Source organism: Anguilla rostrata, chromosome 4 (assembly GCF_018555375.3).
Source record: "Anguilla rostrata isolate EN2019 chromosome 4, ASM1855537v3, whole genome shotgun sequence".
NCBI classification, from domain to species: domain Eukaryota; kingdom Metazoa; phylum Chordata; class Actinopteri; order Anguilliformes; family Anguillidae; genus Anguilla; species Anguilla rostrata.
In genome coordinates, this window is record NC_057936.1 from 19,793,468 (window position 1) to 19,808,539 (window position 15,072).

Consider the following 15,072-nt stretch of genomic DNA (forward strand, 5'->3'; position numbering starts at 1 on the left):
CACAGCTCACACACGGCTCAGAGACCAGGGTATAACAAGGAGCTGTTGTTCCCCCTCTGAGAATGAGGGTAGTGGCTGTGGACCTTCAAGTTCATGGACATAGCCTGTAGCTGTCAACACTGTGCTAATTCTGGCTCGACACCATCTGAGCATCAGGGTAGCGAACATAATTAAACCCGAAGCTGCAGTGTGGTGTTCCCCCATTAAAAATCCACGCCATGGAGGAGTTATTGAGCGAGTGTGCCGCTGACAGGCTTTATAGTCGACTGAATAAGGAGCCCAGAGCCGAACACAGACTGACACACTCCTCTTTAGACCAGTGGGCTTGCCTTACAAACTGAAATACTTGAAGCCGGATAAGAAACAAAATAGGCAAATCCAGTACAGTATGATTCTTGATATTTGTTGGCACATGCACGTCATATAAGTGCCTTTGTTGGAAAGAAATGATTTTTTATTGTCCTTTCTGAGTGGTTTATCATCCAAATAAAGCAGTTTAAAGTGATTGAGCCATTTTTATCGGACAGTTTGTGGCTATGGCCTTCCTGTTGATGTAACTCCTTGTTACTTTATCAATCAGAAGAAATGATTGTGAAGGTCTCTCTGTCAAGCTTCAGCATATTTTTTAATTCTAGTGCATTAACTAACTTATGGCTTTTGTTCGGTAAAAAGAAAAACATATGTTTCATTTGAAATAGCTGCGAAACTGAAAAATATAGTATATTTGACTTTCTCTCCAATTCTACGATTTCACAATACTCAGTTCAATCTGTGGCATTGAATTTATGGAAAGAGACTTTTTTATGAAAGTTCAAAATGGGATGTTTCATGGAGTCTTAAATGTGTGTGGTGAAATGCTCTGTCTGCCTCACTATCAGCCTGTTTCAAGAATAGCATTCTATAAGCCAGTGCAAATAGTTTATTGAATGCCTTCCTGTGCATTTTATCCATTGTCTTGTGTATGTGAACCTCTGAGGGTAGCATGCAACATGTAACTTGTCAAATGTAAATTTGACATATGAAAATTTATCATTCAAATGATGAAAGGCTAACCGTAACATGCATTTTCCCCTCGTAAAAAAAAATTGCAGATATTTAAATCCATAACCTTGTAACTGTAGGCATTTTGAATGTGTACCAGCCAAACCACTAATTAAAAAGTACAGCAGCCTTAAAATAAAATCTGATGTCAATGTCAAGAAGTGGAGAGATAGAGCAAGAGGGAAATGGCAGCATTCAGCAAGCTAAACAGTCCTGCCATTAAGTACATTTTAGCCTTCAGAGGAATTCCTGATATGTTGCCTATATTTAAAAGTTATTATTACGGATATATTTAATCCTGAAGCGAGAGGAAAAATTATATCATCTTGGAAGTTTCCATATTTATTATATAGATGTGACTGGCTGCCGAAAAAAGCGAGAAGGAAAAAAAAGTTTCTCATAGTGAAATTTTTACATGTATCAAGCTAAGGTTTACTTAATTAGAACCTCCAGGCAATGAAGGAACCCTTTTTTAAATTCTGCGAATGTTAATATGCTAAATAATGCAAAGCCTTAGCTCTTCAAGCATGAGACACACATCTGGCGGCTTACCATTTAAATTACAGCAAAAAAAAAAAACACTTCAAAAGTAATTTTCCAAAAGGAAGGAAGAATGGAGAAATGTATTACAACTAAATTTAATTTCTTTTTCGATTTTTCATCATGTCTAATTGCGTGCATTAGAGCGATTTCACTCACAAAGTCTGCTTTCCGATTGTGAGAGATTTGCGCGGAAGGAACTTTTGTGAGTGGCTCGCTCTCTTGCTCGCTCTTTCTCTGGCACAGTGTGAACTGGCTCTGTGTCTTTGTTGTCATTCCGGAGTCTCAAGACAGTGCAGCAGAACAGATTTCACCTGCGTCAGAGTTTAGCTGCCACACACGTTAACCTGTTACAGGGGATTAAAAATGTACAGTGACTGCTCTCAAAATGTTATATTCATCCCTCTTTTGGAGTATTTTTTTTGTTTAAGCAACACAGTTTTGGTTCAGATTGATGGTAAATTATCATTTAATCAGGGAAATTATTTTGTACATTTTGAGCATAATAGCAAATGTAGAACACATTTAAGCATGTATGGAATGTATTGCAGGACAAGTTTACGTGACATGTTAGTGATAGTGGCAAAAAATGACTATAATTAAAGTTACAATTTAGATAACTGGCATATATGTTTGCACATTTAGGTTGGAGGATAACAGTGCATGTTTAATATCTATTGCATTTATGGACAACAAAACAAAACAAAAACAAAAACACATGCACACGCACATACACACACACACAAACACACACACACAGACACTAACGGTATTTATGCTTGCCTTGATATTTGTAATTAACCATAGCACAGGTTCATAATTGTATTGTTTTTGTTTATTTCCCCTTTTAATTGTGGTTTGTTAGGCGGTGTCAGTAAGTAAATGATGCACACAAAAGTAACAATTCCTCTGTTTCTTTTTTTCATCTTTCTTCCTCTCCCTCTTTTCACTATTTTTATCTCAAATGCCTTGCTATTAGCACCACACAGAGATGGCGTACAGAAATGTGTTATTGTGTTACAGGAAAGGATTCGAGTCAAGTGATCCCAGAAAATGCAGAGCGGGCGAGCGGTGCCTTCCCAGTGAAAGGAGACACTGGAATGTACTACAAGGTAACAGTGTGATTGGGGAAATGTTTCTCCTTCAAAATAGGCAACCCTTGCCATTATTATCTGAGATTTGTCAAAATACGTTTCACACTAACAGGTATTTTCGCTCTTCAAAGCCCGTTTTTGATCTGCTTGACATGCCAAAGCAACTCAAATTCTGTGAAATCAGCAATGCCAGCGAACCTTTTTACTGCTCGCAACACGCCTCTTCCTGAGCTACAGAGGACTTAAGCTAAATTAATCAAAGCCTGTAAGTTACCTGCCACACTTTGAAGTGGTAATTGCTGAATTGCCTTCTTTGCTAATCTGGCATTGCTGTCTCGCATTCCAGCTGCCAGTCGGCTTTCGATGCAGCCTTTTGTTGTGAGGTTATTGTTGTGGCTGTTTTCGATGACGACTTTACCGCCTCATACGCCACACAAGCACACATGCACACACGCCCATAAAACACATTCTTAAATGGCCCTACCACCGCAGTTTTCCAAATCCCTCACAACTGCTAGACAAAAATAAAATAGCTAGCATCAGCCTTCAAAAGTTAATTCCTCTGCTGAACTTCAAGAACTTTGAAGAGCAGAAGAACCCCAGCTTTTTGTTTGTCGGAGTTTTTAAACCAGTTGTCTAATGATTAAGTGCACTAATCTCAAACATGCCTCAGCCAGGGCGCACAGGATCGAATTTCAGGCCCTCAAACTGTAGCTCAGGGCTAATTAAAACATTTTCTGGAGGTGAACCGTTCCCCAGAAACATGTTGTTGTGAATCTGTCATCTAGGGTTTTTTTGTCTTCTCTTTAAAAAACGGATTATCTTTTATCTTTTTAGAAAGCATGAAGGCCAATGCCGACTTTATCTCCACTCTTCTGTATTTACAGGATTTCTCAGGTGTAGGGGCTGAGAAAGATAGGGCACATTTCCAACTGGAGACCTCATTAACATACATTACTAGCAAGTATTCTGCAAGTTGTAGCACAATTCCTAAGCTCACCCAAGGGCGAAGCGCACTTGACAGGACGATGGAAAGCAAGCTGTTAACATGTTGGCGGCTTAACAAATAATATTAGCATCGCAGTAGTTTTGTGAAATATTTAAAAACGCATCTTCCCTAACTCCATTTGATTTTGTTTATGGATTTATGGCTCTAAATAACTGCTGTGGATAACGTGTCATCTGCTCAAAGATGCTGTTGAGCATTGTGAAAGACAGCACCACATTATGTTTATTGGTATATAAAATCACCAGCTTAGGAAAAAGTTGCGTATGGTGTCTGGCATTATGATGGTTGTCAAATTTTCATACCTGACATTTTGATTGTGTGACAGGGCAAAGGTCTGACATGCTGTTGTGCAAAATAAGTGGCTGCTGCTTTGACTATCTATTCCTGTTTTGTGTCTCTTCTTCCTTATTTTTTTGATGAAACAGAAGAATCAAAGCCCAAAGATCAGTGGCTCAAACCCATGTCTGAAAGTAAACATGCCACCTCTTCAGTGTGGCAAACAGGAAATGATCTCTGTTGAGGAGCTGGAGGAGTACACATTCTCCCTACAGTAAGTTTCCATTTAATTTATCTGCATAACACGAAGACGGAAATGTGTGCGTCTGTTTTGCCTTATTCTGTGCTTTGCATGTTTGATTTTATCATCAGTAGCAGCACAATGTGTTTTAAGGCCTATTCCATAATGCCATTGGGAATTGCTCGGTGAAAAGCTCATTGGCTCAGAGGATAGTACCGTAATTAAGTGGCCAGTAGACTGGCTAATGTAGCAGCAACACTAGTGAAACCCACATATTTACCCATCTGCTTTTCATTCAAGCAGCATTCGTGATTTCACCATTGTGGTTCATCCTAGGTTGTTACATGAGACCTTAAACAATTTAATAGATTTTTTTAAAATACAGTCACCAAAGTTTAAAAAATCTGCCCCTTTCATACACGTCACAAAGCAGGTTATGTTCTTTTTTCCCATTCACAAACATTTTCATTTAAGCAAGAAAAAAAGCTCATACTACCTGTAGTTTTTCTGTTCCATGAGGTAAATAACATCAATAATGGTGTTTAGACTGATGGTAAAATAATAGATTTTCAAAATATAATTTTGGAATATGCAAATCACCACTTATGGGAAATAACGAAAATGCTAATAGACATCCATTTTTGTTTCTGTTCGTTAATGCAAGACTGCATAAACTGATTAGTTCGCAATTACATATTTTGCCGTGTGAATTTTTATATTTTATGCTCTGTGCATAGATCTGCTGGCATCTGTATGATGTCATAAGAGGAATGGTTACATATACAATGATCTAATATGCCAGTCTTTAGAGCCACAACTGTGAGCACCTTGTGGCAGAAAATGTACTAGTATGTATATAGAGAAAAGGTAAAAAAAATAAATAAATAGCAATGAAGCTTCTGTACACTTGGAGGAAGATGTGCTGAATCAGTCTGTATATTCCAGCTGAGCAATTAAAAATGAACATGCATTAGGTATACTTAAATTTTACTTTCTTTGACCACTTTAAAGCTTGTGACAAAATTGTAAACAAGGCAGAGTTGGAAGAGGGGTTTTGACATTTTTATACAGTCTTCATATCAATTTGTGCAGCATATGTATAATTTTGAATTCATTTTCTGATAATTGAGGGATATTACTGCCATCTAGAGAACCACCAGAGACTGCTTTCAGCCTTGGGAGTGTTGTTCTTCAAACTACAGTAGATTTTTATGACATGTCAGTATGTGCTTCTCCGCAAGTTCTGACACTGACGTTTGTGACTACATAGTGTATGCATGCCTGTGTATTTTCTTCAGTAACCCATATGATTTAATGTTTTCAAAGGCATGTTGTTCAAATGACATACTGTACATAGTTTGAAAATCAGCAATGATGAATACAGTATAGCTGTTCATATATTTCACTTTCATATAAAAATGTGCACCCCCAATTCGGAGTGCATTTTTGGTCAAGGTTCAAGATATACAGCAGGAGCTCGAGGAAGTATTTAAAACAAAAACAAAGATATACATAAGTGCTCCTTTCTGCTTCGATATGTATGGCTGTTAAAATTTAAACTCAGGGTGCGAGCATATTTGGTCAGTGCTGAAAGAAGTCATTTGTTGGTAGGGTTATTGACAGAGCTGCTGGTTAAAGTGCCTCGGTGTGTGTGAATTACGGTTTCACGCCCTGCTGAGGAGTGCCTGTCAGCGCTAAGTGATTTACATTTCACTGTGGCGTTCTGGATACGGCTCTGAAGTTTCTGCGTTTATCCGTACAGCTTAGTGTGCCAGGTGCCAGCAGGTATGGAATACGCACACCCACAGCGATGCCTGTTCCAGAAGCTGTCCATGCAGAGTCACACTGTATTAGAAGGGGACGTGGAGAAACCCTGAATGGCACATAATGGCGTTCCACACACACAAAGAATTTGTGGAATATTTTTAGGAATTATTAAAAGGCTGCAGTATATTTATGAAGAAAATTCTCTGAATGCCATACCTCCTACAGTGAAAGCAGTTCATAAATATCATTTGATATAGTTTCACTTGGTCGGATGGTAAAACTAGCTCACGGTTTCCTGTCTCTCAGTTTGAGTATATTTCCCCTGTTTTTTTTCCTTCTGGATTTACATATCAAAAAGTGAGCTGTTCGTTACCAACCTCAAAAGCGACTTAACGAAATAAATATCCATGGCACGATAATAACCGTAAACCATAAATTACAATTTCAAAGAAAACACAATACGGTACAGTGCAAGTATTGAGTATTGACAATAGCAGTCAATTTTAGCAAGATGAATCGACTATGAAAATTCAGCAGGAATCATTTTGTGGAGCTTTCTGTACAGTCGTGATCTGTTTGAAGAAACATGAAAGGTATTCTGTGACCCTCCACCTTATTTGATGTCTGCACGTCTTAACAACATTTCTTGAGAAATGTAAACGAGGAATATTAAAGTGTTTGATTAAATCCGCTGTTATTCAGAAAGCCATCTTGAAGCCATAATTGCTTGTATATTAATTATTCGTGAACAAACTAATTCCTATTGCCTAGTGTCTATTCAATATAAAACAAATGCTGCTTGTTATATTACATGCAATGATTATATTCCTAAGGTGGGGATTTTGATACAAAGCCTTTACTGGACAGTTACTGTAAATTATGTGTATGTGTATGTTTATGAAGTGCAGCCATTTATGATGAGTGACCATCCTCCAATTTGGGGGTCTTCACCAGAAATTCTCACTTTGTTGATGACACGGCATATTTATGTAAAATTAAGCCTGGGTAACTACATGTAATGAGTAATCTTGTCTGGTTTGCAAGAAGTATTTTTGGCAATTTATCATTAAATTGATCAGCTAAATCTTTTGATTGGAAGATCCATATCATCCGCAGGCTATCCGCCGATGTTAATACTTCATTTTTTTATGTTTATGTGTTTGTTCGTTAATTAGTCTATGGTGCATGTTTCAGCAATGTTATCAAACGGAAAAAAAAAATTCTCTCGTTTTGGGGAAACCTGTTTTAATCAAACTCACTTTCACATAACAATTAGATCTAATTAGCCCAATTATCAAGACTCTAATTACACTGAAATGTACCCCCTAAATCTCATATCAATTATATCTGTGACTTTTCTTGTTAGAAAAAGGAAAAAAAGGAGAAGAAAAGGAGAAATATAACTGTGGCTTGGCCTCCAGAGGCAGCAAGATGCTGTCTTCCTTCATGTTCCTCTTTGTATTTCTCAGTAACAAGCATTCTGTGAGTTTTACTTATTTTAACATGTTTTATACTGTGTTTAATATCTTTTCCAATGGTCGTAGATTGTGCAAAAAAATAAAGGAGTGGTTATACTGCAGTCCTATTACACGAATAGACATGAAAACAAGAAAAGTTCCCCATGAAAATAATATGTTTATTATTATACATTTTTTACGGTACATTCTGTAACTGAAGAGATAACAGACTCGTTGAAAAACATTGCTTAGCAGATGCAACAAAAAAAGGTTACACTCATATTGGTTCATGTTTGTTTGCCATGGCTGTTTCCCTTTGGCCAATTATGGGTGTTGGTGTATTTGCAAAAGGGCAGTATGTACTGCAGCAGTCCTATAGAATAACATACATCTTGCTGAACAGTTATGGACTTCAGACATGAAAGGCCTCTGTTTGTACTGCCTTTCATCAGAGGAACCTAACCACCGAAACACATGATTGCTTGACTTTTTATCTCCTGAATTTATTCCCAACCGCTCCAGCTAGTTTGATACACTGAGCTGATTCAAACATACTCTATATATAAGACAGTTGGATATTATGAAATATATAAATAATTTATTCAATTTGTTTTTAATAATTTTTCCAATTTTGTCTTACCAACAGTAACTCAATGACATAGACTGCTGTTTGTGATAAGATGTACAAACTTGTCATGCAATACTTGCAGGTTCAATCAGCGATCAAGCATTATATTTTGCGCAGTAGCCTAGACATTATTCATTATCCAACATAGCAAAAAGAGAGGCAATGTTATCTATTTAATTGAGCTGCATTCAATATATCTTGCCTTAACTGTGTTTTTAGCAGTTTGTTGTGACTGACTGCATGCTGCATCCAACTGGACTAATAAACAACCCCCTCAGCCGCCATTCCTTGGAGCTGGAATCAGTCAGAAATGTCGAACTGTTCTTAGAACGTAAAAAAATTGTAAAGTCGACAAGAACAAAGTGACCTATTTTTCAGTCTTCAGATGTTGAGAATCCATTTTCCACTTGTTCCTGGGCTGCCTCCATGCGCGAGTCCCTGCTACTCCGTCCGCGCGTATCAACGCTGGCTACAAACCACCACGGGGTCAGGATCAAGACTTCTCCGGAGCTAGGGGAGGGAATCTCTCTCCTTTTGTCTGTCATTCACGCTGCTCCCTGCTCGCGAACACTCTGAAGCGAGGGCCCTGTCTTCCTGGATACATCCTGCTCTTATTGTTGTTGGAAACGGATTGCGTGGCGTCGTTAAATTGATAAGATCCAGGCATTGCGGTTTTGGGAACGAGGGCAGGGACGTAAATTCACATTTGTTTATTTGTGATGCACTGCGCAGCGCAGCTGCAGGTGCTTGAAAACAGACGAGAGGAGGAGGAGAGGAACAAGAGCAGAACCCGCAACCCCGCGCGGCAACCGTCAGCCGGTATCTGCATCCGGCGGCGCAGAGAAGCTGATCCTATTGAAACCGGGCAGAGGTCAATCAATTCTGATGTAATTCGGCGCGGGTGCGGACCGAGGCGGTGGTGGTCACCCCCCCGTTCTTAGGGCTCCGTTTCTGCACTCGGAGGCAGGAAGGGGAGGTGAGGCCGCGGCGTGGCCCCCCGAGCGGCTCCAGCGCAGATGTTGGCCTCACCTCTCTCGCTCGGGGTGGATGTGCTCACTTCAAGCAAATCAAAGCTGTCAGCTCTGACAGGGGCCTGCTCCGACGCTATTGGCTGGGCCGGGGCGAGGTGGGCGGGTGATTTGTAACGGGCTTGGCGCGGCCCCGCTGACTGGCCGCGTTAGATGTGCTGCATTTCCCACAGCCTCCTGATCGCGCGGCGGAGGGAGACGTGTCGCGCGCCCTGCAGGGTCACCCCAGGGGGCAGGAGGGCAGGCCTTTGTGCCTTTCCCCTTCAGCTCGGTCTGAAACTTAGCGTGGCTCCTGTGTGTTTCGCATGCTAGAAAACCAGCTATTGTTTTCCTGCCTTGATTTGATTTGGTTATTCTTCAGCTTTGAATGCTATACTGTTTTGTAGTTGAGTAAAATTGTGCATTTTTCTCTGACCGTGAATGTCAAAAGGCACTTGTATTTAATATTTAAATTATTTTTAAGTAAAAAAGTATTTAATTTTTATATAACATGTTGTTTTTTGGAGCCTATGGCATTGTAAAATCAAGATACATGTATGAAAATGCATCCCTGAGAAAGTGTTTGGGTTTACTTACATTACCAAACACAAATGTAGTACTGTAGAAGGCCTGCAATGGAAAGTGATATGCATGTGCTCTCCAACCAAACACTTCAACTGGGTTTATGTTTTTCAGAGGACAACTTTAGGGGTCCTTCAAAAGAAAAAAAATATATACATTCACATAGTAGAGAGTATTTGTTTCCACAATGCATATTAAATTATTACTGTTTGCAAAAAAAGAAATCAATATTATTTGGCTTGAGAAAACCTTAAGCGAGATTAATTTCCATTCATTTCAAATATCGCCACATTCCCAAGCTTGTGTTCGTCAACTTGAACAAACAAAAATTGATCTCTGAACAGCCCTTCTGAACCATTGTCCTAAAAGCACATCCATTGTGTATTGTCTGTCGAACTGCAGTATTCTGGAACCGTAGCCTGACCTTTAACCCCGCTGGCGAGACACGCCTCTCTAGCCGTCTGATCTGCCTCAGTCCCATTACACCCAACGCGTACAGCAGGGCTTTCTCTTCCCCACTGTTTCTCTGGGTACTGATACAATTTGTTCTGCATTGTTTGGCTGCTGAATGGACAGGAACTGATCCCTTTGAAGTTGTACAGTCCTACAGAAAAAAAACAAAAAAACAAACAAATGCTGATCTTGGTAATCTCGCATAGCTAATAACGTGGAAAGAAAGGTGATTACCAAATGAGAAAGGAGGCTTTAATGGCTCGCCGTTTTTGTCTTCCCCTCTGAGTCTCTGATGAGGCTGAGGGGTGGGGGGTGGTGAAAAGTGGCGCATCTTGTCTGATTCTTTGCTCGGCTGCCCGGTCCCCGAGTGGAGATCCAACCCCAAATCGTCTCGGGGGGGTCCGCAGCCAGCTCGCCCCGTAGCGCGTGGATTAGAGCGAGCCTGCCGCACCTCCTGATTGAAGGGACGCCGTCTCTGCGGGCGCGGGCCCCTCGAACGGGGCTTGCGTTGTGGGGGCGATAAGAAGGCTCCAGCGACGGCAGGTTTGACGCACTCGCCGTCTGCAGGGAGCGTGCTCAGTGGCACGGGGCCGGTTCGCCCGTCTGGTGCGCGGGTGCGGCCTCACAGGTGTGTTCGGCTGGCGGCTCTCTCTCCCCCCTCCCCCTGCAGTGATACATGCAAGACGGGACGCCATAATCGCATGTCGTCCTCCTGCGCTTCGGCTTGGGGAAATCACATAAATCGAATCAAGGAAGTCATAATTGCAGTAATGGCGCTTGTAATATGTAATCACATCCCGGCGTTGGGCAGCTGCTATCGCTCTGGCTTTCACTGCGAGGGCCGTGATGCGCCGGTCGCGTTACTGAATCCGAGGTAGCGCAAAAACCCAATAAGAAACTTTAATACAGAGGATTACATTAAAGGTCAAAGTGACACTTGGGGTGTGGAATGCAATCTCCATGAATGTTGTGTTTAAGGGAGGACAGGGAAAGACCTGGAGTCTTTGTCCCCGGTGCTCGATAATCCGGTGGTGTCAGAACCTTTATTAATCGCTGGGGGATCTGCCATTCCCTTGGTTCTAAATCCTCTGGTGCTGTTGAATGGGTCTATAAAATTTGACTTGTTGCATTTATTAAAATAGCTACCTCACATACACAAAATGATCTGCTCACGCGGGGAAGTAATGGGGTAGGGCGATGAGCAGAGCCGCATACCATCCAGCCTGCCGCTCCTACGCTGCCATTTATCGAGATTCCAACACTTAACTACGTTCCTGCATATGAAAAGCACCTGCCAGCTATTAGTCAAACAAGGTTTTCTAATTAAATGGAACATCTTTTTTTTCAATACTTTTGATTAGGTTAGAGAGCTCCTGCTCCCATCTCCCACTCTCTCTCAGCTGCAAATAATTCTGATAATTTGGCAGAAAGGCATTACGATTCTAATTGCGCAATGTATCTAATTCTGCAGCTGAGTCACGTCATTACTTTCCTCTACAATACCCCAAATACCTGCTTGTTTCATATTTTCTCAATGAAACTGGGCTGTTGGTATCTTCCACTGCCAGCTAAATTTAGAAGGTAGTGCCTGTGGATCTGCAGATTTCAATCTAATTGCAGAACTGTAAAAGAACAACTGTAAAATAAATCTGAAGAAATTAAATTGTTTAAAGCATAAGCACTCATTCAGGAAAACCCAGAAGGCATCCAAATCACTAAATCATCTGAAACCTTGTAACTGTAGTGATTTTTATTTTTTTATGTTTTTGGCTGTGGATGTGCTTTCATGCCAAGCTTGATGCAGTTATGCAGTTAAATTGGTGATAGATTTTTTGGTAGAATGCACTGCTCAGTGAAACAAACCTTGGGAAAGGAATGTTTTACCCTTCAGCCTTCTATCCTTTTAATTAGCAAATCATGTACCAAAATTATGATTTCTTTGTATATTTGCAATAGCAAGATGTGATCATTGTATGGTTACATTTTTGATACATCCAGATTCAAATGGCAGTTTTGCTGCTTGGTGCTATTCCACATTTAACCCAACATTTGCTACAGGTAATCAAGGGCGGGTTGCACCAACACTGAAGCCCACACAGAGCTGTACTGAAGTATGATGCTCTTTCTGTCTACAGTGCTTCCTGACTACAAGAACCCAGTCACTGTACACATATCATTCTCATATGGTGACAATATCCCCGGCCTCGGTGAAACATTGTTCTGGTTAATTACCTCAAGGCTTGTAAAGCCAGTGTTTCCATTGCTAGCAGAAACAACAGCATTACATGGCATCCCTTGAAGCTTTGATTGAAGCCTGTTCACTTCTTGGTTTCAACACTTGCCATGTTTCACAAGGTTTTCCTGGGGGACAAATAAACCAAAGTAACACTTATAAACGCTACACTCTTCCCTCTGTTTTTTAAACACTGATATACTTTGTTTCCTACAGTATAATGTTGCTTTTTAACTTGCGTTTAGAGCTGACCACTGAGTTTAGACATTTTTTTTCAAGCAAGAGTAGCTCACATTGATATCTTACTAACTTTGCAGATGTTTTTACACAGTCTCTCTGTGTCTTGAAAAATAAACAATAAACATGCCTTTTAATGTGCCAGTATGGTGTGAAAGAGTTGAGTGACAAACACAGTGTTTTTTACTGTGGCAAAAAATGGTTGTAGAAGAGACTAAGATAACTTCTTTTTCATCAAAGCCCATGTGTAGAACTCTGTAGGACTATGGAATAGTCTAAGTATTTGCATCTAAGTATGCAAATATTCAAGCATACTTAGATGTGTCCTAAAATACTTTACTACTATACTATGATACTTCTAATCTGACAGTTTTCCACCAGTGACTAAAGAAAACACAGCTGCTTCACCAGTCAGCAGTGCTGTGCTTGCATGCTGATTATGGGCACTGTGTGAAAATTCACGTGTGGAAATATGGAAACATTCTGAGTTAGACAATATTTTTATAAGTCTCTGTGTATTGGTTCTGTCACGGTCAACACTCAGGCTAGGAATACTTTATTGCTTTCACTTTACACAAGCTTACTTTATTTATTCGTTCTTGATGGGTAGGGGGAATAACAAGTGTGTGGGACATAATGCACCTGATTAAGTGTTTGTGTTGCAGTAATTTGGAGATGAGATAAAAATTTAATTCTAAAATACAAGTGCCGCAGTTTGTTAATGTAACTCACCATAAGATGTCAGATCTTAATCTTAATGATATGTACGTACACTGAATGGTAACTTAATATCTGAAAGTGGATTCACAAATAAGGGTTAATACGGACTTTGCATTTGCTTTTTCAAACGTAATAAGCCAAGTGTTTGTGTGTTTTAGTTAACACCAATAATCAGTTTTGATCTGTCTCTTAACTCAAACCTTTGCAAAAATATTTATCTTTTCTGCAAATTCTTTGTTGCTGCTGCACGAGGTCCTCGTAGATTTTCAACTGTAAACAGAAGAACTCTCGTCTTCCCTGTGCCTTTTTCAGTCTGAACTTTAGACTGTGTGAAACATTTGCTTTTCTGGACATGACCTACAGTAAACAGAACTACGGCACACAGGATGCACACAAACACAAATGGCAGCATTCGTTGTGGATGAAGTGCGCCTTTTTTCCGACAGCATTCATTCACTGAAAGCGGCAATGTTGGAAAAATAGTTTCTGGCATATTCAAAAAAAAAAAAAAAACAATGCCCATGGCCTAAATAAAAAAAGTGACAGAAAATAACTTAATCCTCAAAATAAAGGATAAGTCCAGTCTTTAAGTGGCTCCAGATTTAGAGCTTTAACCAAAGGCAAAAATATTTCTCAGGGTTACCTTCATGCTCTCTTCCCTGCAGCCATCTCAACATAAATCTGCTGGAAACTCAACGCCAATGCTTTGCTTAAAGTCCATCATCACCAATACCAACTTAAAGGCTTAATGCTTGTTACCACTTGCTGTTCACTTCATGCTATTTTTAAAGAGCATTAGTTCCATTTCCATGTTATATAACTAAGAATGATCAAAGAGATACTTTCTTCTGTAGCATATCTAGGATAAAGGTCAATGAAATACTCCTTTAGTTTTTTTAATGAAGTAGCACAATGTTTCATAGAGGCAATGTCTATGATAGACAATGCATGTACATTTGTGGTGTGTGTGTCTGAAATTGCCTGTTTTGACCTTATTTGCAATATGTGAAGAGGTGTGAAGTCATGAAAATTGTTTTCAGTGGTATTTAATCATTTACGAGAAGTGATATTACAACAGTGAACTACTCAGAAGGTGCATGTGTAGGACGACACAAAAACATTGACTGTCAATTTACAGTAAATTACTGATTTAATAATTGCTGTACTTTTACAGTAAGCTTCACAGTAATTTACTGTTAACCAATTAGTAGTAATTTCCTGTAACATATTCTAATTAAATGACAACTATATACTGCCATTTCACATTAGACCATTACTACTGTGATATAGCTGTGTACAAGTGTAGAATTACAGTAATCAACTGCTTCTGAATTGCAGTAATCACCTGTATTTTCACAAATCAGCTGTAAAATGAATGTAACTCAGTAGCCAGAAATTTACTGTAAAAGTAGTTCGTATTGTTACATAATGTAAATTTTTCAGTGTAATGTAATTTGACAACACCTTTTTGAATCAGGTAAAAAATTAAAACATAGACAATATCCATTTTACATATTAAGCAGTTTCTTATGGTATCAAAATTTATGACACCATAAATAATTTATTAGAAGCTTATACAATGACAACCGCATACTAACAGGTTCTTTTAAATATTTTTTTATTATGCAAGACAATGCAAATGTCTGTTTTAAATGTTACTGTACAACTGCAATAACACTGAAACATTCACCATGATTTTCAACAAAAAATTTAATTAAATTAGGTTGACCCTGAAATCCAATCTTAGACGTGCAAACTCTGTGGTTGAAGCCGCCCTCTTCTTTTAT

The 15,072-nt window shown here is 39.5% G+C and overlaps 1 protein-coding gene across 1 annotated transcript in view; it reads left to right on the forward strand.

Moving 5' to 3' along the window:
* ofcc1 (orofacial cleft 1 candidate 1) overlaps positions 1-15,072 on the forward strand; it is an 89,854-nt gene that overhangs the window by 39,815 nt on the left and 34,967 nt on the right. Inside the window, exons 14-15 of the mRNA XM_064331213.1 lie at positions 2,605-2,693; positions 4,110-4,234. Coding sequence (XP_064187283.1) covers positions 2,605-2,693; positions 4,110-4,234 — 214 coding nt within the window. The remainder of the gene's footprint in view (positions 1-2,604; positions 2,694-4,109; positions 4,235-15,072) is intronic.